Source organism: Gavia stellata, chromosome 3 (genome assembly GCF_030936135.1).
Source record: "Gavia stellata isolate bGavSte3 chromosome 3, bGavSte3.hap2, whole genome shotgun sequence".
NCBI classification, from domain to species: domain Eukaryota; kingdom Metazoa; phylum Chordata; class Aves; order Gaviiformes; family Gaviidae; genus Gavia; species Gavia stellata.
In genome coordinates this window covers 80,056,089-80,083,992 of record NC_082596.1, presented here as the reverse complement: position 1 = coordinate 80,083,992, position 27,904 = coordinate 80,056,089, and the positions used below count along the sequence as shown (strand labels likewise).

At 39.1% G+C, this 27,904-nt stretch overlaps 1 protein-coding gene across 1 annotated transcript in view; it reads left to right on the top strand.

The window, feature by feature from the left end:
• Positions 1-27,904, top strand: part of CTNND2 (catenin delta 2) — a 556,320-nt gene that overhangs the window by 476,296 nt on the left and 52,120 nt on the right. The window contains exon 15 of the mRNA XM_059836017.1: positions 6,078-6,228. Within this exon, the coding sequence (XP_059692000.1) occupies positions 6,078-6,228 (151 nt within the window). The remainder of the gene's footprint in view (positions 1-6,077; positions 6,229-27,904) is intronic.

Below are 27,904 nucleotides of genomic sequence, written 5' to 3'. Positions count from 1 at the left end.
ACATTTATTTTCTTAATTCCGTCCTAGAGAAATCTGACTCTCATGGGAGCAAGAGCTCCATTAAGTAAATTATTAGATAAGGGAACTGCAAACATAAAAGGCACTGATTCAGTCACAAGGTCAGTGCAGCTACTTCAAAGACTAGTATGAAAAGAGTTTCAAGCTCCTTACTATCCAGACACTTGCATGTAATGAGTAATTATTGTCTAAAGCAGCAGACATCTAGGTTATCAATCTTTCTCTTACCAGGCAAGGACATATTGTGGGTTCCTTGCCAGACTTTTTTGATTACTCCAGTTATTTACATATTAACCCTTTGGAGTTTCATTGTGCTGTTCCAGGAGAAAGTTTTTTGGATTACAGTGAAAAGGCTTACATTCATTTTCTCCAAAATATTATTAATCCTTATGTGATAGGATGGAGAAGACTGCTTATAACACATCATGTAATAAACAAAGGCAAACTTTTTAAATAACCAATGCTTTATTCTGTCAGGAATTCTTACCTGGGTGTATTCCCCCCTGTAGATGAGGCAGCATCAGTTAAACGTAGGGGAAATGTGTTGGCTCTGTAGGAAGGAAGACAAGATTCAAGGGACAGGACAATATTCAAGAAGCAAGGGCTGCTGCTGCAAACACCCGTATCACAGTCATCATGAGGAGATCAGTGTGGACACCAGTTTGTGGAATGGGAGCACAGTAGCTCATGGTGAATTCATGCTCAAAGTAATCCCTTATATACTCAGTCAGTTTTCTTCTCATGAGATGTCACTTTTGTCTCAAAGCCTTTCTTTTTTAATGATATTAGGTACAACGTTTGGAAAACTCCTTGTAATGGCTCTCAGATCATTTTGAATACACATTACATACTTGTACTGCAGAACCAAGAATGATGAGGTGCAAGGGCAGTTCCTTCTGAACTTTACCTTCCTCAAACATTCAAGATACCATTTTAGTTTTCTCTAATTTATTTATTTAACTATATTTCTTTGCCCACCAGATTTTTTCCTTTCTCTTTAAGCTTGACTAAGGTCATGGAGCAAGAGGACAGTAACTAGTTAATACTTTTCTCTTGTCCCAGCACAAAGATATAGAGAATGTAATGGTAGGCTACCGGAGGGGATCATTTCTGAGAACGAAACACTGCAGTCAGGGAGCAGAAAGTCCCTGGGAAGTGCTTGCTCTCTTCAGAAATTGCAAAAAGATAACCAACATTTCAGAGCCTTGCCTTCTGTCAGGTGGTGTGACCTCTCAGGGATCCCAGTAGAGTTATTTGAGTAAAGTAGATCTGTGATTTTCTAAGTGGAATGCAAAAATGTAAAAATATTCTCTTTTTTTTCCTGATGCATGTATTACATTGAGTATGATCAGATGAAGAGGAATATTGATCTTTGATTATTCATCATGCAGTTCTCTTCCATGGTCTATTGTTCCACTACTGTTAGCAGACAGCCCCTTTCTAAGCCTCCCCTAGCAAATTCTGAGTCTCTCTAATCTTCGTGGTTCTGTTGGTAATTTAGTTTGCTTTGTCATGCTTGCTGTCCTGATTTGGTTTTCATTTTGTAGTTTATGTCTCGGCAATTCCCTTTAGTACTCAATAGTCTTTGAGTCACAGTGTCAAACTGTACCAGTACAATGCAAGTTCTAGTCAAAACTGAAGTATGTAATGGTGAAATATTCTGGAGGTACTTCGGTAACACTGATGTCAATGGCAGGAAAGTGAATCCATTCAAAGTATCAAGTGTATACAATTGTAGGTATGCCTTGGGGGTTTTTGTGAGATTATTTTGGTGGGGTTTTTTTGTTCATTTTGTGCTGGAAATGTCTTAATTTTTAAGTTTGGTCTCCTGTGGTGGTGCTTCATAGGAGAATAAAGAAAACCTTATGAAACACTAAAAGGAGTTAACTGCCTAAATACTTTCCAATTTTTCTGGAAAAAAAAAAAAAAGTTTTATCTAGATTAATTACTCTTTCGTTTCGTTTCAACCTAATGCAGTCTTAATCCCTAGAGGCATTCAGCTCTGGAATAATAATAACTGTGACAAACTAAAAAAAAATTTCTGGTTTACTATATTTTTCTACTTAATTACTATGACAAAAATAAAAAGGGAACTAGTAATGAAACTGGACATAGAGATGCACTAGGTACCTTCGAAGTGATGTATAGTAGTTATGCCCTCCGAATTCAATTACTGTAAAGAGTATTCATGCACAGATTGTGGCTTCTCTGCTTGTCTCTGATAATTTAGCCGCAACCTGATGCAACAATAATGATTTTATTTTATGTTTTTGCTCCTTGTTCCCTCTAAAGTGTTTACTGTTCCCATAGGAGCCCTTTCTCTTTACGAACTGAACAGTTATTTGATTATTGACACTGTCACTGATTTGCGGAGTAACAGGATGATTAAGTATATTGGCAGAGTGCCTCATTTACCTACTGATAGGCAACAAAGCAGTTGTCTCTTGTTTTTTATGATTTTTCATCTCTTCTCTTTTATAATTCACTGAGCTCATATTAGGAATTGACCTGCAATGTGGAAATGCAGGCGCTTATCACGATGGCTTTAGGCAAACAAAAGGATCATCAGTATACGCAAGAGCAAATCAGTTTTTCCATTCTCTGTGAGAATAAAATAGCTGGTTTGAGGCATCTCAATTTAGGCATTCCTGAAATCCGCACAACACAGCGTAATTGCTTGCGGAGACTCATCCTAATTGGCAGCTTAAGGAAAGAGACACAGACAGTTCTTACCATTTTCCACATGGAAAGTTCTCTGGAGACTGTTGAAACAATTAATAGACATTTCTGTCTTTCTGCCTAAGGTGCATGACTTGAAAACGCAGATGAAATGATAGCAAATCACACATTGAGGAGTCTGTGAACTTTTGCCAAAGTGGATGGCGTTCTCTGGAAAGAGAGAGCTGGTGGGGGGAGGAATGCGCAGGGGAGAGGAGAGGTTTTGTACATACTTTTCTCTTTCTCCCATTGTTTTATGTATGCGTGTGCATATGTGTGTCTGTAAAACATTATATCTGGATTTGTCCCCTATGAAAACTTTGGAGTGGTATTTTTTGCTATTGTGATCAATACATCATTACAGATGCTGAAGGCTTGCATGTCATTTAATCAGTAAGGAGGTTTATATTTTCTCTTTTTTTCGCACTGAGTTATTTCAGTGTTTCGCCTACAATGTCTTCTGCTCTCCCTAGGGTTAAAAAAATCCATTTCTTAATTTGTTTCTTGTAGACTTTTGTTTTGGAATGGATGATGAGAACACTACAATCCAAGAAGTCTGTTCTAAACCTGGGTTTCATAAAACAAGTGCTTGTGTTTTCCCATGGTAGCTGACTAAAAAAATTCAAAGGAAAACTGTTTACTGAGGTTTTAATATGGAGGTTTTTATAGTATTCTGAATAATCTATAAGATCATTTCAGATTCTCTCTGGTATTGAATAGACACAAATGCCCTTTTTTAAAAAAACAAACACCCCTAGTGATTCCCCATGTAATCCGTATTGGAGGCACAACATCTGTGATGCACTTTTGTGATGAATGACAGCATCTGTCAATATACTGTCTGCTAGCTTGAACTCTCACCTCAACCAGGCAGGCTCACTACTTTCTCAAAATACTCTCGCTGCTACCACAAACTCTCACTCTGGCAGTCACCTTGTAATCACAGCAGACACAGTGGTGGCCTCCCCTGGAGGAGGTGTAGAAAATCCAGCAATGGGAATTTCCAAGTGCAAAGAGCTATTGCTTTGGGTACTCCCAGCTGCAGGTGAGACTGTGTTTAACTGGCAGGTAAATGCATGTTTATTAAAACAGGAAGCTTAGAAAGGTTAAATTCGTGTTTTCATAGCATCCTTTATATTTTGTATCCCATTAACATCAAGATATAGGGAAGAAATTATTTTTCAGCAGATACTTTCAGTTAAACTCACTGATCCTTAAGATGTGTTTTATTCTTTTATCCGATGATCATCCTATACGGTGGTTCTAGACAAGAGACTGGAGGAGAGAGCATAGAATAAGATCAGTCAAGAATCCAACCACCTACCACTTCCTCTCTCACCTAAGAGCTCTTTGCTTTGCTGCAGAAAATGATGGCACGTTTACATTTTACACATACTGCATTACTGTGCTTAGCGATGCTGAGAACCCCATGTCCCATTTATCTGACTTGAAAGCTTATTGTAACCATTATCACTTTCGTCTACAGCAAAGTCCAGCCAGATAACTTTTGTTATGCATGATTACTATAGAGGAGAAACAGTAAAATAATATTCTTTAAATGCTGGTTTCTTTTCCTTTTTCCCAATTTCCCCTGAATGACTTCACTTGGAATGATTTTGCACTCCAGATATTGCAACATTGCAGCCCTTGTCAGTCTCTGTATCTATGGTTGTTATCACAAAATACATTCTGGCTTTTGCTGTTCAAGGCACCTGTCCATATCATAAACAGATGCTAGATTTTGAAGTGAGGACTTCAGCTGTGGTAAGTAGAGGTCATATGCAGAGATTAAGCATGGTCTGCTGACAGTGAGCATGCTTACCATTTTCTAATGCTTTATTTCATGGAATTTGTTTTTACTTTTCCTGTTCGTGGAGGAATGCTCTTGCGATGTAACTTCTTTAAGGTGTGATCTAACTGTTCTTTAAGGAAGGTTTGTCAAAAGAGAAGGGTCATGGTGATCTGAAAATCCTAAGGCTCATCATCCTAGTTTCTGAAATATTTGAAATATTTCAAAGGCTAAGGGCTTCCAGAACTTTGTCTTCACCTTCCAGGTATGATGGCAGGATAAGCATCCATGCCATAGCACTGAAAGGAGGGACAAGCTCTGCTTCAATAAATTCCTTTCAACTGTCAGTATGAGGAGCGTGAATGTGAACTTTGTGAAAATTCCAGACAACAGTTAAGAATGTGGGAAGGAATATACGCCTAGTAGGTGGCTTGTTTCGAAGCACACTGGGCTGAGAAGACCTGCACATCCTGCAGGTGTCCAAACATCTCAAATTTGGCAATACCCATAGATTTTAAAACCACAAGGTCACAGTTTTGGTCTTGTTTACTTTTTTCCCAACTTCTGGAGCTAACAGTGGAATGAAAAAGAGGATAGTATAGTTAACCTTTCATCCCTTCAGATGCTGGGAACCCCAAGTTGTGCGTCATTGGGTGGACCGCCTAGTCACGGTACACTGCACAGATCCCATCCATGGAGAAGTTCACTGGCATGGTAGTCTTTCCAGCTCTTAGAGGATTTTCTGAGAAGTAAACAACTCTATTCATCATGTCTAATGTCAAACAAAAAGGATATTCACATGAGAACATGCTGCTTCACTTTGAGATAAAGACAAGGGCATGCCAGTGGTGTCATGACTAGCTGCCAAGTGGGAGATGCCTACAGGCTTCTCCTATACGATCAACCGCTTGGTTCATCCTGCAGCCAAGTGGTACAAGCAGCATGGCACAGCACAGGCCTGCACCTGCCTCAGGTTGACTCTTTACGTGAATCTCTAACTCCTTGATGTACAGTAGTCTTCTGGTTAGGACCACTATGGGTGCCAAAACCAGACATACAGTTTTCCTCATTTTTCCTTCTGAACAAGTGGACAATCACAAGAGAAATTATAACAGCACTTGAATGGTTTTAGACTGAATTGTTCTTATGGTAATAACAAAGAAATACTCAGACCTCGTGAACATGTTTTGTAGTACATATATTGTAATACGAACTTTGTTGTTTCAGCAGTGAACAAGCATCATTAGATGTTGCGTAGAAAATGCTGATGCAAAGCAAGTAGTCTGTAGACTTGGGCTGTGCAAATGTAACCAGGTGTACTAAGGGCAAAGTCAATTTATCATTTCATTTCTCTGCCACCATAAAAAATTAGTGCAGATTTCCAAATCAAGCGGTTGCCTAGCATCATAAATGCAATTATTTCCTCTCTTTTGAGCTTTCATCCACATGCTTCTGTAATCCCTTACCCTGTATCTGTTATAACCTGACATGCTTTACTTTCTGTAGTGGATTTCTCACTTTCTTCTTCACGGTCTCCCATGTGTCTTTACAGTGGTCAGTGTATATCCGCGCTGCTGTCCGCAAAGAAAAAGGATTGCCAATCCTGGTGGAACTGCTTCGAATAGACAATGATCGGGTGGTATGTGCAGTTGCTACAGCTTTACGAAACATGGCCTTAGATGTCAGAAATAAGGAGTTAATAGGTATGTTCTTTCCAAACAATCTATATATTCTGTGGGTTTGTTGGTTTGGGTTTTTTTCCAATTTGCAGCAGAATGAGCACAATGAAAACAATTATTCTCACATTTCTAGCACAATTTTTTAATTCTTTCTCTAATGTGTCATATTCACATTTTATGTGACAGCTTAGTGCTATATTGCAAGGAATTGTTAAATTAATTAAACAGAATGCAGTGTTTCATGATCTGTCATACTGTAATCTCCAGAAGAAAAGCAATGGCTTTGTTCTGCTTTAGCATTTCGTACCTAGGGTGGCAGTAGCACTTGCATCTTCCAGATCGAGGATCTCAGCAGAGAAGCCACTCCTGATCCTCAGATTATCTATTGCAAGTACTTTTGGGGTCATGAAGTGACAAATCATAAAGATTTTAAGATGATTCCAGGAATTTACTGGGCAGATTAGTAGCTCCAGCAAGAGAACTGGGAGATGCTTGATTCACAAACACATACGCAGTTAAGGAAGAGGACAATAATTTATATAAATCATTGTCGCCCCTGAATTCTGATCAAACATCATGGGGATTTGGGGTTTTTTAATTTTGTTTAGGTTTTTGGTGGGGTTTTTTAGCTGAAATTCATCCAAACACTGTGGACTGTTGAACTTTTATTTTCATGTTCTGTCTTTGAAAAATAATCACTTCCTTAGTTTTGAACTATTTCAACAGTCATGACGAAATTATTTCTGCTTCTTCTGTACATTAAGAGCATATTTTTTTATTCATTTTTGCGAACTTGTTAATTTGTTATCATTACAGCATACTTCTCCTCCTCTGCTTTTAATTACAGAATTCCACAAATAGATACTTTGATCATTATGTTTTATTATTTGTATCCAGTGCTATCTCAGGGTTAGTGCTTCGTTAAAGAAGTGCTCTGCAAGTTGTTAGAACAAGGTGATCACTCTCCTCACATCTTGTACGAACTAGAGAGACTTCACTGACAAAATGTTGCAAAGCAAATAGGGGTAGAGGTTGGTGATTAGTGTAAACCTGCTGTGATTGCCCAGGGATTAAACTCAAGACTGATGCTTTACCTGCAAGACCAGCTTGCTTATTCAGCTTTTGCTCGTGTTGTAGTTGATAAAATAGGCATGAAATTAGATTTGTGCGATGTATTGTGTTCAGCTTTCAGGAAGCAGGATGCTGCGTATGTGTTCTTAACGGCTTTTTGTTGTTTTTTAGGAATTTTAAATTAGAAATTACTGCTGAAGCAGTTATATCAGGCTATTTAATCTGGATTAATAATAGACCTTTGTTTTTTCTGTCATGATCCACCTCTGCATTCAGTCTACAGTATGTCATAGTCTCTATTACTTAACATCTTATTCCTTTATTTGTGGGACTTCCTCTACAGGGTTCACAAACCACACTCATGCTGAGTTTTCCTCTATATTATCTTATCCCTACTTACTGACATCACAAAAAACTCTACAGTTTAATTTACTGAGTGTAAACATGGTTTGTAATGCCATGAATTAGACTATATATGTTTACCTTTTCTATGCTCTGATTATTATTTTTTAATTGAAAGTTTCATTTCCTTCCCAAATATGCAAATTTCATTTAGGAAAGTAAGGCTAAACATATGAAAATGGAGCTGTCTTAATAAGGTGTGCCGTTCAAAATATTCAGTAAATTATGGATAATAAGCTTGCACAACCTCCACATTTTACTATTTTATGGCGTTCTTTGAGAACGTGTGATATAAACAAAGATTAATTCAGAAAAGGTGGAAAAAATCTGTTGAAAATAATTACCTAATAAATTTATTTATGTAGCCAACCTGTAATGGCTATGCAGTGCTGCTCAGATTTAAGTTATTTGTGGGGTGATTCTGGGGAATTGTACTTTACAACTGCAATACAAACTTGCTGCAGTTTAAAAAAAGTCCAAACATGCCAATATGACACGGAAATTATGACTATAATTCCTGAACCATTTCAGCTGTGATCTTGATATGTTCTTTCTTTGGCTTTCATCATTGAACTTCAAAGAAACAGTAATAATGGTCATTATTTCTCTTGTTCCTGAATATTTTTTAGCAAATAGGGCATATCATAGAGCTGATTTTCAGAAATGCTAAACACCTGGAGTTGTCAAGGATTTCAACTCATGTTGTAGGCAGCCCATTTTTGTGAATATTACAGTTCCATGTGTTCTAAGATGCCTTAGCTGTTGTTACAGAAAGGAGAACTCAAAAAGGAGCTTCTTGAGGTTAGTCGCTCAGTATCTTTCTGCCTAAGCAGAATCAACATCCTGGTTATCTTTCCTCTCTGCAGTTTTTGTATGTGCATCATATTCTTGCGGTGACAAACTCTAGCTCACCAACTGGAATTTCCCCCTTAAGATAACCTTCTTTAAAGGTGAATTTTCCAACTGTATATATAGTAAAATTATTTAAGTAGAATTTAGGGGGTTTTTTTAATGCATCTCTAAAGCTTTCTTTTCAGTGGTGCTGTGGTTGCATTCCCAGCTGACAAATTTTTACTGAAATGAGAGAATTAAATATCTCTTTCTACTGCTGCCAAGCAGCCCATAAATCAGTGTTGAGGCATCTGGCAAATATATCAGAAAGCTTGCTAAAGTCCAGACTCACCTCTACTGAACTACAAAACAAACAAAAAGACCCTTTTTTAAAAATGACCAGAAGTTTCTTTCTAGTCTTCATTGAATTGACCAATCTGTTTTGGTTTTTGCACAGAACTATCAAGTGTGTTGTTATATTGCTAAAGGTTGGTGCCAGGATTCTCTTCTAATTTAGCTGAGCCATCCCCATAACAGCATTTGCTTAATTTGTATTGAGGTCTTCTTCCCGGCTTTCATGTCAGGCATGTTCCATGTCCTTAATAGGACCCTCTTTTTTTTCCTTCTCCATTGCTTTTGCATTGTGCCATGTGTCTCTGGGCCAAGACAGCAGGCATATTCATCTTTCTCCTTCCCAAAATTAAACTGCACTCAGACAAAGGCACGGTAAACCTGGCCTACTTAGTACTGGTACTAGGTAATCCAGCACCCAGTTTTCCCTCCTTGGGCATACTGCCCAGGCACGTTCCTGGTCACGGTCAGATCACATTCATTTTCCACTTGCCTTTCAGGACCCTCGTCTGCATCAAATAGTACCCACTCTATGTTGCTTCCCAAGAGTGCACACCATGGGAAGGTTTATCAGCCTTTTCTCTCTGCCAGCAGTGCTACAGCTGGGGGAAGTGGTGCTGTGGATCTTGAAAAGACCCGATGCTGATATTGCCTGTTTCGTTCTTCTTTGGTTTCAGCAGTCTAGGCTGCGCAGCACCTCTGTGTCCCTCTGGTATCCCAGCATCTTCCTGCTTCTTTTCACATGCTCTGTAAGCATATTGGAAGGCTTGTTTTCCTTCCTCAAAGCAGGTTCTGTCTCTGCTAAGCTTCTCCACAGGGCCATTAGCTTCTCCTCCCAGCCCCACTAGATGCCTCTGAGTTGGCCAAAAATCACTTTATTTTTTTTTCTTTTGATCACTCAGATAGAAGAAAATCACTTTTGTCCCACAGGTCCTCCAAGAGCTTTGTTGATGACCTCTGTGCAGTTACGTCATCCCCATGTTCTTTCCTTCTTCCGTTATCTTTACCCCTCTCAAAAAAAAAAAAAGGGAGAGGAGGGGGAAGTAGAATAACCAACCCACCCTTCTGTGTCCTTCAGCACTGTATAGGTGCCTTAATTTGAGGATATGACATTATTCTCCCTCCCCCAGGAATGTTGTTTTTAACTTGAGGATTACCTGCAGACCTGCTGCTTCTGGCAGTGCCAGGGCAGGATGCCAGCCAGGCCAGCGCCTCACACCAGAGCTGTCCCACCGTCTTCCCTACAGTGAGCGCACCTACAGACTTCTACTCTCTAAAGCCACACTTTGTTGGAATGATGTCAAAAAATTGCTAACTTAGAATAATGTTTTTTTCTTTAAAAAGAGGAAGCTTGGATCAGCTGGGTGGGGCAGAAAGGCTTAAAAATAAATCCATCTTCTGCAAACAGCATCTTTGCAGGATGAATTGTTTCCTTGCAGTCTGCTCCAGCAACCTTCAGTGGCTTTCTGATTCAAACACTTCCCGCACAGTCCTCTGGGCTTCTGGGAAACTTTCTGTGGATCATCTGAGCCTGCACTGTGGACCTGTGTTCTGCTTTAGATGAACTCTTTTTCTCCCGAGAGTATCCCAGCCAGCACTGGTGCAGCAGCCTCCCTTCTTGTTAGTCCCTCTCCCCACTCTGCATGTGAGATGTCTTTCTGAACCGAGATTCCCTATTCGATCTTGGGGAACAAGCCAGCTTCACCTTTCTTTTATCTGAAACACAGCCAGCAGTTTTCGTCTCTGCCGCCGTCCACGACCTCTTTAACAAAAGACAATATGAAATGTACAGTTAATTGAAAGCTATGTGACTTATTATTCTACGTACACAAGCAGGTACAGACTGTCCCTGTCAGTGAAATTTTTAAAGGATGAATCTCGGTTCCCAAAATTTGCATTTGCATTGTTCTTATATATGCATGACATTTGCATTTGATTTTAAATGACAATTATTGTGGGATTTTAAAGTGCAGTCTAGGTGGTCAGAGTTAAACTGATTTTTCAAGCTGCCCCAGATGAGAAATTTGTCACTGTTCATGTACAGCAGAATATGTACAATACAGGATTTGCTCTCTTGAAGTACAATTTGGAACTTGTATTAGTATTGCATTTCATACTGTTTAGTGATAAGTCCACAGGGTATGGGCTTTGGAGTGAATGCAGAGCTGGAGGTAAAATTTATAAAATTTCAATGCACAGTGTTGTGCTTGAGGTCTTTCTATCAGTTTTCTCTGACAGTGGTTTCTAATGCTATTCTGGGTCAATGTTGATTGAGAGAAGCATTGTACTAGTAATTCAAGAACACCATTCTTTCTCTTGGCCTCTTGGCCTGTGTTTTTGTGGTAAAATAAAAGATGTTTTTAGAGACTAGAAGTATTTTGATCACTCACCCTTGAAATAAAAGGAGGACAATTCCACCTAAAGGTTTTTGGTGACTTCTTGTCCTGTGTAGAAGATATGTCCTTATGTATCTCTTCCCTTCAAATGTGTAGAGAATCCATGTGTCTATTCAGGGCTCTAGATTCTAGGGAGTCTGATGGGATAAACTGAAGTGTTGCAATACTTAAGACATCCTTTTTGTGTCTATTGCTGTAAAAGCATGATTCAGATAATTGAAGGTAGTGGTACAATTTCTGCTGCCTTCACAAGGTTTTGAATCAAGTCCTGAAACAGGGCCTGTAGCAGGGGTCATTTTTAAATAATTGTTCCTGAGCTGGGGGCTACAAGGTGTCAGTACTGAATTATTCTCAATTCACTACTCATCTGTTGGTAATGCAGTCAGAAGATATACACAAAATTCAAGGACAGCATATCAATTAAATTGTTACTTAATGTGTGTTGGAACCTGCTTAATCTTGCTAGGTGTCTAAACGTTCATTGTCCAATATAAGATACCTGTATTAGACTCCGTTATAGTTGACTGAGAGAGAGAGAGACTCCCAAGAAGTGATTTGTTTTATCTAACATGCGATAAAATGGATCTCACCCTGTTTTACTGTCTCACCATTGTTGAGTGATGAAAAAATTCTAGGGAATGTGTATATTACCACTGAGTGTATGCCTTGCCATCTCATGAGCAATGTGGATCTGTCTGGGTGCCTGAAATAACTGGTGTTTGTTTCAAAGTTTTATGGGTAAACTTGAGAAAGTTTGATTGAAATATATATCAGGAGTTCACAACTCCAATGAATTGTTAGACTCGCAGAGTAATTCAGGTTGGAAGGAACCTCAGGAGGTCATCTTGCCCAGCCTTGCACTCAAAGCAGGGTCAGGTATGTTATTTCAAAGTGTGATATTGATTGGCATTTGGCAATATTTGCTTTCAGCTATTAGGCTGACAACAGGTCAGAAACAAGTATTTACCTTCTCACAGCAGAATGTGACTCTTCTGGAGCATAACTAACTACGTGGGGTTCTCCTATCTTAGAACATGCCCACATTTTAAGACCATAACTTTGTTTCAGTATTAATAATATATTTGAATGAAAACAGTGTTCACTTTTGTAATTACAAGAACAGCAGCTATAAGACATTCCTAGTAGAAAGAAATCTTATTAATGTACTAGAGAATATAGGGATGGGTTGGGAGATGATTAAATCAAATATGCAGCTTTCATCCCACTTAGAGTGTCTACATGTAGTTTTCTATCCTTTTTAAATGTGAGCGCTTCTGAATTTCTCACAGATACATCTGCAAGGATCTGAGAGACACTGAATGTTTTTATTGAATTTTTAATTGACTTATAAAGTATCTTAGTCACTGAAATGTTAAACTGTGATATAAATTCACAATGCACGAGATGCCAGAAAGCATTAATCAGGAATCGTAGACATTTTTTCGGAAGAAGGTGAAGACAGAATTTACGCTGCAATTTATTTAATTGTGTCAGTTTTTATTGCACATCATTTGTTGTGTTTAATAGTTGAGCTGTGCAAAACCTATATTACAATAAACAGATACCTGAATAAGAAGACGCTGTCATCAAGAAGTTGATTTAGAAAATGGAAGATATGGTCATGCATTAATAGCTGATGCTCTTTACTCTGTATCGATGAAGAGAAAGATGTTAGTTAAGGTGGTAAATGCATAATTAAGCTTTGATGTTTTATAACACCTATAAGGCAAAGTCCAGACTCCCTGGTTTCTAGTGTTGTATACATAAGGTAGCTGAGAATTTAAACTGGTAAAAGTTTAAATGTTAAATATTTTTCCATTACAGTATAAAAGCCTTTTGTCAAGGAGATTTTGACTTTTCATGTGCCTTCAGCCACTTGTGCATTGCCTTTTGCTCTGTTTTATCTCAAATATATTTCTGACAGGCAGACCTGGTAGTTACAGAGGTTAGGAAAGGTTTCCTTCCTCAGTAATTTCTTCTTAAATAACATTCTCAAGTGAAGGGATTTAGGTGGAAAAACAGGGTTGGTAAAACTGAATTCTCACTTTTAGTATCAAAGTAAAGATCAAGCATTTTCAAGACTAGATTAAGTCTTTTACATCTGAACTTCCCTAATTGCCTCAGTATGGCTGTCTGGATTTGGAGGGATTTTTCACTACTGTGAACCATCTAAATAAACTGGTGTTTCAGCTAGTCGAGTAGCCTTCTGCTGTGGACAGTAGAGAGAAAATGGCACCTTTAGGTGTTCATCCCACTTACCTCTGTCACCTAAAGTCTTTGATCTTACAGTGGAATGGGTCCTGTGTGAGAACCCAGAGAAATAGCCAGAGACTCGATGGATAACTTTTGGATGACTGAAGATAAGCAAGTAGTATCCCATCAGAAGTTGTTCTGATAATGCAGAATAAGTACTGTCCTGCTCCCCTTTAATTAGCTCGGTAGACTTTGCAAGGGCAGTTAGTAAAAAAGCACTACAATTTTTCATTGTCATTCCAAACAACGGAAATAACTGTATACAGGCTCAGATATAAGATAACGAAGAATACCACTTTCACAGATCTGTTTTTCATTGTAATGCTAAGTCAAAGAATCACACAACATCTCCTCTCCATAAAATAAGATCAAGATGCCTCACAATAGTAACCACAACACAGCCCCAGTTCAGCTATTCCCTATGGGGAATGCCTGGAAAATGCCTGTGTTTCTATTTCAAATGCCAGTCTCAAGAGAATCATCTTCGGTATTACACCATGACAGCTTATTTAAATGACAGTGGTAATTTTAAATTATGCCATATAATGTTTTAAGGTTTATAAACCTTATTATAGGTTTTATAAGTTTGTGTTCACATTCAGTATTGCTTAGGATTAAATTCTGAGTGCAAATAATAAAAGTTGCAAAATCTTGTGGAGGTGGCCCAGGAAAGCCCAGATTCAGTGTGACCGCCAAAAACAACACCACCGAAAAACAACAAGCAGCCAACAGATGTGTCTTTTCACTTCATTAATGTGCATTTCACACATAAGAAAGTGCCCCAACCTGTACCTTACATTTTATTTGAAATACACAATTTCTGTTCTTCTGCACAAGGTAGAAAGCAATTAAACTGTAACTGTATCCACTTTTCTCACTCAGAAGATTGACGTTTCAAACAAGTCAATATTAATTTTCATCTCTGTTTCTCAGTATGTTCGTGCTGACAACTGCTACTTACCTTTTGAAAATTCAGAGTTCTGATCTGAAAAGTGCTTTTAATTCAATCGCATATTCCTTAAAACATAGAAAGGTAGAAATGCCAATGTCATAAACTGCTAAAGTAATTTTAAAACTACTTTTAAATCCATGAGGAATTATCCTAAATCTGCAAAGCGATTTTGAAAATCCAAGTTTTGTGACAGCCTTACATTAACAGATTAGTGTATCAAAACAGATGTTTTCCAGCCTGTTATGTATCAGCCTTAATTCATGGAACAGTGAGCTAGTTCTATTCTATGTAAGATGCCAAATAACCTTTTCTCCTGAAATCCTTATCAACTTAAGCGATTTTCAAATGAGAGAAATTACATATACGGCATTTTTTATGAAAACCACTTCTCTTTGAAGAAGCTAGAACTCCTATCCTATTAATGACATGTGTCAGTGAAAGAGAGTAGAACATGGCAGGTGAATTAGTATTTGATAGAGGAAAGTAACAACTTTTTCTTCTTGCATGTGAGGACCCCGGGAATGGGGCTGGAGCACTGTAGTTGCAAAGGATGTTGGAGGTGGAACAAAAAGGATGAATGTGTGTCGATTAACTTATCTGTAGATTGCTTCCAGTCATATTAATAGTAATTTTTTCTGTGCATCTACATCCTTGCACTCTCTAAATTAGTGCAGTTGTTCTTGCAAAATTTCATACAATCCTATTTCCTGAGGTAGATGTTGACAGGTGAAGTAGCTGAAGTAGCTGTATACAATGTCCCTCTCCCTACGTGTGGCTTCTGAAACATACTCAGACTTCTATTTCAGTGTCCCCAAACTTGCCTTCTGCATGTTTCAGAGTGGTGGTTGTTTAAAAAGGAAGAATGTAAAGGACAAAACACAAACACCCTTCACAAAGGTGACACTGGTAGAAAACTCAGATTGCAAGGTCCTAAAAGATTTCTATGCCCCTGCACAGCAGGACTATGCTGACATGATGTAGGCTAACACAGAAGTAAAATACCTGTGGATATGCAACACAGATGTTTGTCATCATCCATTAGATAAATATTTGCACTGTAAAATGTCTCATTTTCCCAGGATAAAAATATGACAGAGGTAAAAGATACCAGTCGGTATTCAAAGAATGCAAGGTTAGGAAACAGTACAGATGTCTGGATTCTTAAAAGTGGCATTTTAACTAAATCTCAGTGCAGTTAAACTGAATTTAGTTTTTCTTTCCATTCCTGACCATTAGATGCTTACACAACATTGCTCGTTGTTAGCAGTTGCCCCAGCATACGAAGAAGGTGGTTGCATTTCTCTGTTGGGTTATATACATTCTGTGCCAAAATACATGTGATCCTAGTGTTAGTTTAGTCTTTGACAGTTATAAAAAGGAAACTCAGTCTCATACGTCTTGGTTTCTACATGGCATCTTCAGATGCCACTGTTTTCTTACAGAATAGTTGTCCTTCATGAAGTACTTCGGTGTAGGATTTGCTTGCTTGTAAGAACTAAGTTGTTTCCATCATTTATTACAGGTTTTAGTGTTAAAGGCTCTTGTTTCAAATAACATTATTAAAACTTCAAATATCCTTTTGATTACAGAAAGCAGAATAATGGTCTTTTGCTGCAGCCTTTACAAATTAATTCTTGCGTTTCCTCATGAATATTGTACCTTTAAGTGCATGTAGTATCTCTAAAAAGGCACTGTCCAGAACTGGCTGGAAGCACTGTTACTATGTGTTAGTTTTCTGCTCATTTCTGGGGTTCTTATTCTGGATAGTGGTTGAATAGGTCTCAGACTAAATCAGCTCACACCCCTACCTAATAAGCAATTTTTAAAAAAATCCAAATCTGCTGTTTCATGCTTATAACTGCTGGGATTGAATAGCAGCAGTTTTGTAATGTGCAGTTACAAAATATTAAAAGGGTAACAAATTCTTCTCATCTGAGATAAGTGAGGAAATAATCAATTTGCTGAGGGGCCTTATTATCATAATTCCGTAAGGTAAGACTGTGATTCTGGTACTTAATATCTCAATGGGCTCAATTAAACAAAAATAAATAAATTTAGTTTTCCTCCCAAGGAAAGCCTAGAGAACCCTTAGAATCAGCTTCAAAGCCCCATTGATCTCTCCATGGCATCTCTATGAAATTAGTTGGAATCTGGTATTACTGATACAATCTTTAGTATTACTATGTTTTTCATTTTCCTTTTGCTTCCTCTTGTGGCTGCATTATGCAAGAGATTGTGCGAACATGAAAAAGATACTATGACTACCCCCTAGAGTTAGCTATTTTATAATACTTTATAATGATAGATCAGACTTCAGGAATTTATCTAAGAAAGCATTTATATGCATTACTGCTTAAATCCGTGCTTTGGATTAAATGTAGTATGCATAGTGCAAATTGAAAGATCAGGTTAAGACAAAAGAATACAGCACTTTGTTAAAACTTATAATTGAAGGCATTTCTTTTTTTAAAAGAAAATAGATAACTGGCTATTTTAGATATGATCCCTCCTATACTCCAGAATGGAGATTTTGAACAAACTTAATCAGAGAACCACCTCCAATAAAGATCGTTTTGAGAATTTTCAGTAGATTGTGGAGCCCTGCCCTACAGAAAGAAATGGAAATAAAATCTACTTTGTTGCTGGTGCTTTATAAATCCCTATGAATGTGCGGGGAAGGAATCACTAATAAAATTCAAAAGTCACTTGCCTTTGTGGGAGTCTTAGCTGTTAAGTAATTGCTAACAGTCTGGGATACATATACTATGAAATTCATGTGGGTACTAGATGATCTTGTGCCAGTTTACCTCCTTTTAGTCCATGTGAGCCTCGAAAATTAAGTTAACTGGATAACTTACGAAAATGCATTTAAAAAATAAACTCACTTTCTCCTGCTCAAGGGAGGTCCACTAAGAGCAGGTTACTCAGGACCTTGTCCAGTTGATGAAGGGATGGAGATTCCCCAACCTCCCTGGGCAACCCATTTCATTGACCACCCTCATAGGAAGAATTATCCTCCTTTTATCAGTTGGAATTTCCTGTGTTCCAACTTGTGTCTTTTGCTTCTTTTTCTTAGACTGTGGAACTCTAAGATGAGCCTGACTCCATCTCCTCTACACCATCCCATTAAGTAGTTGTAGACAACAGTAAGATCTCTCCTTAACCTTTTCTTAAGGCCCAGAAAATGCACTTCTTGTATGTCACGTGTTCCAGCCCCCGGACTGTCTTTGTGGTGCTCCACTTAACTTGTTCCAATATTGCAATGTCTTTCTTGTATTGGGGAGACAAAAACTGGATGCAGTACTCTAGATGCAGTCTAGAGGCAGAATCATTTGAGTCTAGAGGAAGAATCATTTCTGTGATTGTTTGGCTAGACTCTGATCTAATACAGCCTGGGATGTGGTTGGCCTTCGTGGCTGCAAGGGCACATTTTGGAGTCATGTTCAACTTGTCCACCAGGACCCCTAGGTTTTGTAGCTTTGTTTTGAAAACCCACTTTCCAACTAGTTGACCCCTGGCCTATGCTGGTGCAGGGCATTATTTCATCTTGGGTGCAGAACTTTACATTTGCCTTTGTTGAACTTTGAGGTTCCTGTCCAGCTGTCCATCTGAACAGCAGTCCTAACGTCCAGTATATCAACTACTTCTCCCAACATCATATTGTCCACAGTCTTTCTGAGAACGCTTTCTATCCTATCATTCAGGTTTTTAATGAAAATGTTAAACAATGTAGCCCCCAGTATCACCACCTGTGGTTCACCGCTAGTAACCATCTGCCAGTTAGATTTTGTACTGGCAATCACCACCTTTTGAGCCCAGCAGCCCAACCAGTTTTCCACCCACCATATCATCCACTTACCTGGTGAAAATCTCAGTTAAGGATGCTATAATGAGTAAGAAGTGGGTAAGCTGACATGTTTGTTATTTCAAGCCATGCAGAGTAAACTCTGTAATTCCTACATTAGAAGTGGACAAACACAAAATAAATGTGTTTAACCTCAGTGACATCATTGCATATACTTAAGTTACTTCAGGACCAGTTTCACCAGATTTTAAACCACAATTTCAGTGTGACAATCAATGTGTAAGGACCAGAGTCTAATCATCTTATTGTCGAATCAAGGCCGTAAAAGGATAATTGCCACTAAATTCACTTAGACACAGGAGTTTGCTTTATTTACCAGGGAGGTAATTACAATAATAGCTCAAAATGTTGAGTTTTTAGTAAGGCACTGTACTTGCAGATTTGAAAAGGGAAATACTGTGGAATGTCTTTAACTTTGTCTTTGGAATTGGTTACTTTAAAATCAGGGGAAATAAATGTAGTTTCCCTAGTGTTCAGTAGTGATGCCTATTATTAAACTAATCTTAGTAATCACATGCAGACTAATAGATACTGATCTGATCTGATATATAATTCAATTATATGGCAATAACATGAATTTCAGATTAGTGCAGATACATGGAAAAAATTGGTCATTGTAAGAAATGTAATCACACTCATGTCCAAAGGCATTTTTGTTCTCTCCTTTATTGTAACTTTCTTCAACTTTGCCTCTGTATATAATCTGCAAAATTGCCCCCATATTAAATTAACATCGAGTGTCTTTAACTTTATATATATGAATATATACACACAACATATGTATGTGTGTGTTTGTAGGTAGGTAGGTAGGTAGGTAGGTTTTAATCCAATCTTCTAGCTGCACCAAAGAGGAAGGGAAGGTGTGTTGGGGAATACACATGCATACAGAAAGGTACTCCATTAATTTAAAAAAACACCTATTATGGCACACAATCGCAACAACCAGAATAAAATCTTGTAGCTGTCAGCTTAATCTTATTCCCATGGAAGCTAAAAGGAATTTTTCCATCAAATTCCTGAGAAGCAGAATTCAACTCAGAGTAGCAAAGCAGCATTATTAAGGTGGTATGAGTAGACTGCATAGGTACTAATCATCATAACAATGTCAAATAATGGTGAGGTCTACTTTAAATCAATTAGTTAAGTATGAGAGCAGGGAAAGTGAAAGTACAACTATTTTTTACCATGTTAATAACATCTGGGTAAAATTTTTAGGTGCTTGATGGTGAATTAAGAATTGAATTTCTATTTTCAGTCATGACATAGGCTCTAAGCAGACTGTTTTAAAAGGACTAATAGTTTATTCTGAAAAATGGGGTTGGATGCCAGCTAAGTCACTTTGGTCCTTTGAAAATGTTTCACTTTCCCCACTAAGTGTATTTAATAGTAATAAATTCATGTTAAACATATTATATAAAACAGTTCCTTTTTTTAATAGTGGAATTTCTATTTTCACTTGAAAATTATAGGTTCTCAGTTGATTCAGTTAGCATGTTTAGGAAATTGCAGTTCCCTCACCTAAGACATGGTAACTCACCCTGAGGCAGTCAGTGGCAGAAGATATTCCTGCTCCTAGGCTCCCTCCAACCTCTCATTAACACATCACATTTACAGTCAAACCACTTGTGTGAGTCAGCACTGCCTGACTTATCGATCAAAATGAGCTGGGTAAGCAAAAAATTACTCTTTCCTTTCACAGGCAAACTTTTGTTAAACAGAACGAACTCAAGCAAGTCATGTGAGCAGCTGACCGGGGGGGGGTGGCAAGCTCTGACTTGGCCCAGTAGTGCTTGTGAGGCTCAAAATGTGGTCACTACCTGATAAATTTTCACACTTCGCATACTGGATGTCTGCCCGCACCCTGAAAGCTGTTTTATTTTGTTAGAATCTGACCACCCTGAGTCCTATCATAGTATTACTGCACCATTGTAAATTGTTACATTACTACAAACCCTTCCTCCCCCCCTGAAAAAAAACAAGTTTTGGTAATTCCTTCCTGTCTTTACTACAAAATTAAAATAACAAAACAGATAAGCTGCATTCCTCAGCCAGATAAAAGCAGGCTCCTTTGGAATATGATGATATCAGATAGACTAGCAAGCCAGCGTGTATAATTTCCCTATATAGGTATTAAATCTTCAGCAGTTAAAGGTGTTATCCTCTGTTGTACAATATTGTACTGCAATGTCTAAATCAAGCCCCAAAGAAAAGGGCATGTCTCCTTCTCTCTTGTGAGCCACTAACAATCAGAGGTACCGAGTATATCACGAGCAAAGCCTTTGAGACGAGGGGTTCCAAGGATGGATTTTTGTGCATTATCCACTATAGTTAAACCCATTCTTCTGCCTTGGGATTGAATATGTATATGCCTTATACTGAAGAGCTCAGCCTCTTCCTAGGGAGACTGAAATTCATCTCATTCACTTGTAGCTTTATTTAAGCATCTTTCATTCACTGGGACTTTTCTGATAAGCTATCCTCAGCTTACAGAAACTTCAAAGCTGAGGCAAAGTTATTAAAAAGAGAAAGAAAAAAGAACTTCACCTTTAGTTCAAGCTTCAAACAAGACAAAAATTGATTAAGAGTCAGAGATTATCTTGGTTGTAACCATTTCCACATTCTTACGGAAATCAAATGTTGCCTATTTCATTACCCTTTTTATTCAAAAATCTACTTAAAACTGAAGAGATCAGTAACTATTAGTCTGGCAGTATTAATAAGACACTGCAATTAGGAGCCCTCCGTCTAGAGATTTGTTGTAGAGTTGCCACTGAAGTAAACAAAGTAAGAGAATTAAATGGTTTAGTAAGCAAACACAACAAAATCACATCTAGAAGTTGGAAGGGTTAATTCGTTCTCTAGGTTTGTTCAGTCATTCTTGAGGAAGAAAACCATTAAGTCTTAGATGGCTTCTTGAATTGGTCATTGGCCTGTCTTGCCTCGGTTTCCTTACTGTGAATGAATAATCACATGTGTCTTTGTCATTGTCAGGGACAATTAATGTGCAGAAAATGCCTAGACCTCATCAGCTAAAAGGCATTATAAAAAGTGCGTCGTTAGTACAAAATTGATGGAAGTACTTTCAGAAGCAGTGGTACTAATTTGAAAGCTAGGATAACATGAGCTGTCTTTATTACCAGTCCTGCAGCACAGCCTAGATTACATTGCGGAGGGAGCCCAAGAGAAAGCATCCAAGGTGAGCTGTTCACACACTGATCTTGCTGGAAAGAGGAGCGCTCTTGAGTATTGGCCCTTTAGTGTGTCCATAACTCTTGCAGGACAGGTGAGTCGGAGCAGGCACTTACACTGTCTGGCAGCGGCAGCAGCTGACCCAGAAGCCAGGATTGCCAAGTCACCTCAAGTCTGTGAACAAAGAGAAAGAATATTCTCTGGATTATGAAGAGGAGTGGAAGGAGATAAGATGTCTCTGCTTTCTGCTTCTCCTGATCCTGAAAGAAAGGGAGCAGATGACATGGAGAGTTAGAATAGAAGGGTGGTGGTCAAATGAACTTGGGGAATTTTGTGGTTTGAAAATGTAAGGCAAACAGATTCAGAGACCTGGATTTGGTGACTCAGGTTGCTGAATCTGCCATTTCTCTCGTCTCACTTCTTTTGGACCTCTTTTTTTTCTTTCTTCCAAATACCAGGAAGTTAAGTGGTTCATTCCTTTTGCAAGATCATGTTACCTTATCTTCCAACCAGTGTATTGCCTTCATTCACAAGCTAAGAGGGTACTTCATCTAAGAAGTATATTTACAGGGCCCCTGAACCACAGAGATCTCAAGTGAAGGTCTCAAATCATTATGATCCTGAAGAAGATGAAGAGTATTATCAAAAGCAGCTCTCATACTTTGATCACAGTAGTTTTGAAAATAAGCTGTCTGCGCAGGTTTCTGCCAGCCATCATTCTGAGCCCGCTAAACCAACACATTTGCAGAATTACCTGAATTTCACCAATTATTCTAAGGAGAAACCAACTAATGCTGAATAAATGGACAGGCCCATCGGTGAAAAGCGCTACGAGCCAATCCCTCAAGTTACAACTCCTTCTCCTGCTCCTTCAATACAGTATACACAACCTCAGTCAATTAATAGTCCTGTCCTGTCTCTTCCAGCACATCACAAGCCTGCGCTTTCTGAAGTTAACACTGTGTCTGACCCTCCTGCACCTCAGACTAAGCCAGCAATTTTCAGATCCTCTGAAGAGGACACTGCAGTTCACTTTTTATCCTCAGAAAAGCTTCACCAACAAAGGCCCTGTTAAAGAAACTGAACAGATTCAGAAAACAGTCACTCCTCCTTACAACTGCATTACAACAAAACCTTACACTAGTGCTGCAAGGCCCTTTAAGCGCAAGTTTGAAAGTCCTAAACTCAACCATAATCTCTTGACAAATGAAGCTCAATATAAACCAGAGTTGCCATCAAAATCTCCAAATTCTCCTCAACCAATTTTGAAAGCACACAGCTCATTGCAGGCTCCCGAGTTTGACAGTAGAATGGATACCTTCACTGTCGACAAGCCTAACAACCAAATAATGTTAATGCTGTGCCTAAAGCCATTGCTGTAAGCCCTTCAGCACTCAAGGATGAGGAGCAAGATGATGGACACACAGTTGGAGCCACAGCAAGAGGTGTATTTAACAGCAATGGTGGTGTATTGAGCTCCGTAGAGCCTAGGGTTAATATTATTATACAACAAGGAGCCATTCCAGAGGGAATAGAGCAAGAAATCTATTTCAAAGTCTGCAGAGACAATAGTGTACTTCCACCTTTGGACAAAGAGAAAGTTGAAATGCTTCTTAGCCCCTTGGTTAGGCATGAGCCTCGTGGACTAAAATTCCTGAAGCCAGTGGAGCTGTGCCTGCCACATTGTGACCCCAAAACCTGGCAGAACAAGTCTCTTCTTGGGGATCCAAACTATCTTGTTGGAGCAAACTGTGTTTCAGTCATAACTTGACTACTTATAAATATTAAGTTAGCTGACTGAGTAAGTAATGTGAAACTGAGATGGACCTTACATATAAACTGAACAACTCTATTTCAAGGCCAGAAAGAGAAGCTTGCAAGTGTAAATTCAGAAATCACAAAAAATACCAGCTGAACCATTTCTTTAAAATCTTCTGATTTTGGACATTTGACTCACAATTCTCTTTGTTCCAGTTCTTTAAGTAGGCCATATGAAGGCCTCATCCTGAACATGCAATGGGGCCATATGTTCAGGAACCCTGCTTTTTCCATCTTGTCTTGATGATCTGCAGCCTCCAATAGAAGCCTTCTCTGCCATATATCTAGTCATTCATGAAGACAATCATTAAGGATGATGCCACTGCAGTACAGTACCACAAAGAAGACAGCATTACACCTTGTTTACAGATTGAAGAGGTCTAGTTAGAGTCATTGAATATATTATTGAAGCTGAGATAGCAGCAGTCTGTTTGGTCTGTCTTCCTAGATATTCTTGTTATTTTCATTTGGACTCATTCTAGTTGGTCTGTACCTTTCCTGAATTTCAGCATTCAGACTAGCTGTGGTTTTCCTCCATAGGCTTTGCACAGAGAATCATACTATCTATATGTTCTGCCAGGAATAATTGTTAATACACTCGTGTATAGCTGTCTTTCTCACAGCAACCCATCTTGTAACACATGCCTATCTCGTAATCCTCTTGGGCTTCATGATCCGTTTCTGCAGAATTATTACTCAGTAGGTTGTTCTTCATTCTGTATTTCTGCAGATAATCATCTTCTGCCTGTGTATAATATTATCCATTTGCCTTTAATGAATTCCATCTTCCTAAATCAAGATAACTGAATTCTAAACCAGTCCTCAAACAGTTTTCAGCCCCTGTCCTTCTCTATTTCACCATCCATACCACTGACTGTGACACTGGATGGATATAGACCCAGGATAGAAGATTGTCTACAGAACTCAGTTCATATATTTTTCTATATAATTCATTTGATACATGCTTCTATTTCAATGACGAACCATTTGTAACTGTTCTGAGTAGCACCATCCAAACATTTTTCATCCTATTTGCAGCAGTTTGTGTTAGTTTTCTCATGAGGGTGTTATGTGAGACTACTCCTGTAGGCTTTACTGATGTCAAAACAAGTGAGATCCACAAGCTTTCCTCCATGAGACCTTCCGCTACAGGATATTTCATTTTAACCACAAAATGCACAAATATACCGTATTGCTGCATTTGCATTTTAATAGGTGCAAAGTACCAACAGGTTCCGGAAAAAAACCCCAACTCTTGAAACTTTATAAGGGACCCTATGTTAGAGCTGTCATGATTTTGAATAGTCTGCTCTTCATTTCTGAGGTCTTTCTGTATTTTGTTCATTCCTGCAGGCTACATGTCTGCAAGGATAAAGGCTAACATGGTGAGAGTAAACCGCAGCTGCTCTAGCAGTGCATTCCTTCCAGGGACATACTCTTATGCCCACTTTTCTCCCAAATTACAAAATGTTCAAAAAGTAGCATCAAGTTTCAACTGCCATGGCAAAAGCAGCATAGGATTTTGAGATAGCTAAAACACGGATTAATGTAAAATCTTACGGTACTAGTGGTTTCTGTTGGAGAAAGATTGGGGTTTTAAAGGCAACTGCAGCTGCATTGTAGCATGTGCATGTACCAATACATAGAAACCATCTTAATTTCCATTCCTGTTCTATTAATAAATACATATTTTCTGCTCTGTATTAGCTAATCTTTCCACTTAGGTACTCTTGCTGCCTTCATCTCCCAGAATATATTCGTATCAGAAAGAATGCAGTCCATTGTGGTCTTTATGTAGGCAAAATTCTGTTGAAAAATTATAATGGGAGAAGAGATTAAACACACGTGTGCACACATGAAGAGACACATTTGTCATATTTAAGTACTTGTTTCACTATGAATAGCAGTCTTTTTAGCAGTAGAGCAGCAAAGGGACTATATGTGCCATCACCTATCAGATATAATACATGTATTTTTTAAACAGTCTTCTCCTATTGATATGCAGTTGTCTGTTGTGATGTTTTTGCATTGCATTTGGTTTTGCATTTGCTTTGGGCAGGAGGTTGGACTAGACAAACTCCAGATGTCCTTTCCAACCTGAGTGATCCTGATTCTAGATGTAATTATTAAATTTACTTAATATAAACATTTTTTCATGTGTATCTAAAACCAAATACTTCTATGAATTATAAGGAGAGCATTATCTGATTCAGCCTCTGAAAGGAAAAATAATTCCAGGACAAAGAGAACTTGAACATAAATGACAGATTTATCTACTTCAATTTGTTTTCAGAAGAGGATTTCATAGCTCAGAAGTAGGCCAGGTTCCAAGATGTTCGCTAAGATGTTTACTTTTAATATTTGAAATAAATATGTACTGAGGATGTATTTCAGGCCTTTTCAAAGATAAGAATATGCATGTCAATAAATCTAGAAGCTACGAAATACCCAATAGAATATCACATAATTGGTAAGTGTGCTTTATAGTAATGATTTTTGAAGAATCTTTTCAGTATGGTTTGTCTGCTATAAATTTCATACAACATGACGGCAAATATTTTTGTATTGCTGATTGTATTAGATAAGGAGCTCATGGTTAAAGGAACGCATGGCTGCACAATATCGCTGTTAACTGCAGCTGATATGCCAATAACAATATTCTCCCTCCTTCCATAATTTTTTTCACAAAAGTTTCTTTTATCTGAGTGAATTTTTTTTTAAGAGTAGGGCTATGATATTTAAGATCCATTGAGTTTAGTGATGCCATTTAAATAGAGTGTTTAGCATAACTGTCAAAGGGAAGACATTGCATCAGATCCGTCACTATCCTCCAGCTGCTTTACACTGGGTTTGATTCATAGGCAGGAATTTTAATTGGGTGTTTCTGCTAAGTCAAATAAGCTGGGAACCAGCTTGTGCAGCAGAAACACCATGGCTAACGGGAGCAAAATCTTTCATTTTCTCACATAGTGAAGACTAATGTCTGCTTGAGACAGTGCTAAATGAAGCCTTACCTCACTGCTCCTGCTCAGCTTTATGAGAGCAAGATCATACCAAAAAATTGTGGTTTCTTTTTGGACAATTAGAAATATTTCTTGTGGCAATTGATTTTCTTCTTGTACCAGATTATTCATTATTGTTTTTTGTTACGGGCTCGGACTTTGTGTTTGTCATACTGGGGTCAAGGATTAGGGTTTGGGATTGGAGTAGGGGGTGGGAGTAGAAGTAAGGAGTTAGGAGACAAGCTTGGGGTTAGTGGTCAGAGTTAGGGTAAAGGCTTAACAAATGTGGTCTCACAATCGATGTCCCATCACCTGAATCCCCCTTACAGCCACAAAATCACCCCTCCTTGTCAGCCCAGCTCTCTCACACCCTTCATATCCTCACGTGCCAGGCTCCAGCTCCTGCCTACTCAAGTGCTGAAGCACGACAACTCCCCCCGATCTCAAGCCCCTGCCATGTCCCCCTGCCCTGCCCTGGCCTGCCTCTCCTGCTGTCCCCTTGGCTGCCTGCAAAGGCACTCTAGGGCCTCACAATGCCGGCCTGCTGCCCTGGCCAGGCACCTTCTGCCAGCACAGCTCTCCTCACAGCTGACACCGCAGCTCTAGCCTGTCAGCCCCATCTCTGCCTCAACGGCCCGGCTCTCCTCCTGGGCCTCTGCCCACCTCCCGGGCACAGGCGCCTGAGAGCTGGGGTCGGGAGAAGGGGTGAACGCGCAGGGCCAAGAAGGAGCGGGTTGGGTTTCGAACATCTGCGCAGGGCTAGGGTGAGGGGCTTGAGCTCGCCTTTTGGGGAGAGGGATTAGGCTTTGGAGTTAGAGAAGGGCTTTGGGTGAGCGTTGGGAGTTCTGCAAAGGACTTGCGGTAAGCACTTAGGGAGTAGCAATGAGGGCTAGGTGTAGGGTTAGGGTCAGCGATTTGAGGCTAGCAACCAGGGCACAGGTTTAGGGTGAGGACAAAATAAAGGGTTAGGGTTTTGGTCTTTGCGATAGGGCTTGGTGTTAGGGATTAGAGGAGGGTGCCGGGGTAGGGGTTAGGGGTTGGGTTATGAGGGCTTAGGGTTAGTGGCCAGGGTGTAAAGAGGACAAAGCCAGACTCTTCTTGGTGATGCCCAGTGTCAGGACAAGGGCTCATGGGCACAAATTGAAAGGCCTAAAAAATGTGGTCTCATGTTCACTGTACCGACTACATAGCTATCGCTTTAATTGCCAAGAAAAATCTAAAAAAATCCATGAGTCAGCAGCATGCCTCAGCAGCAAAACGAGCCAACAGCCTCCTGGACTGCATTGGGAGTGTTACCAGCAGATCAATGGAAGTGATCATTCCCATCTGCTCAGCACTGGTGAGGCCACAGCTGGAGCACTGTGTCCAGTTCTAGGCTCCCCAGTACAAGAGAGACATGGTCATACAGGAGAAAGTCCAGTGAAGGGCCTCAAGGATGATTATGGGGCTGGAGCATCTCTCCTGTGAGGAGAGGCTGAGAGAGCAGGGACTGTTCAGCCTAGAGAAGAGGAGGCTCAGGGGGATCTTATCCATGTGTCTGAATGCCTGATAGGAGGGTGTAAAGAGGACA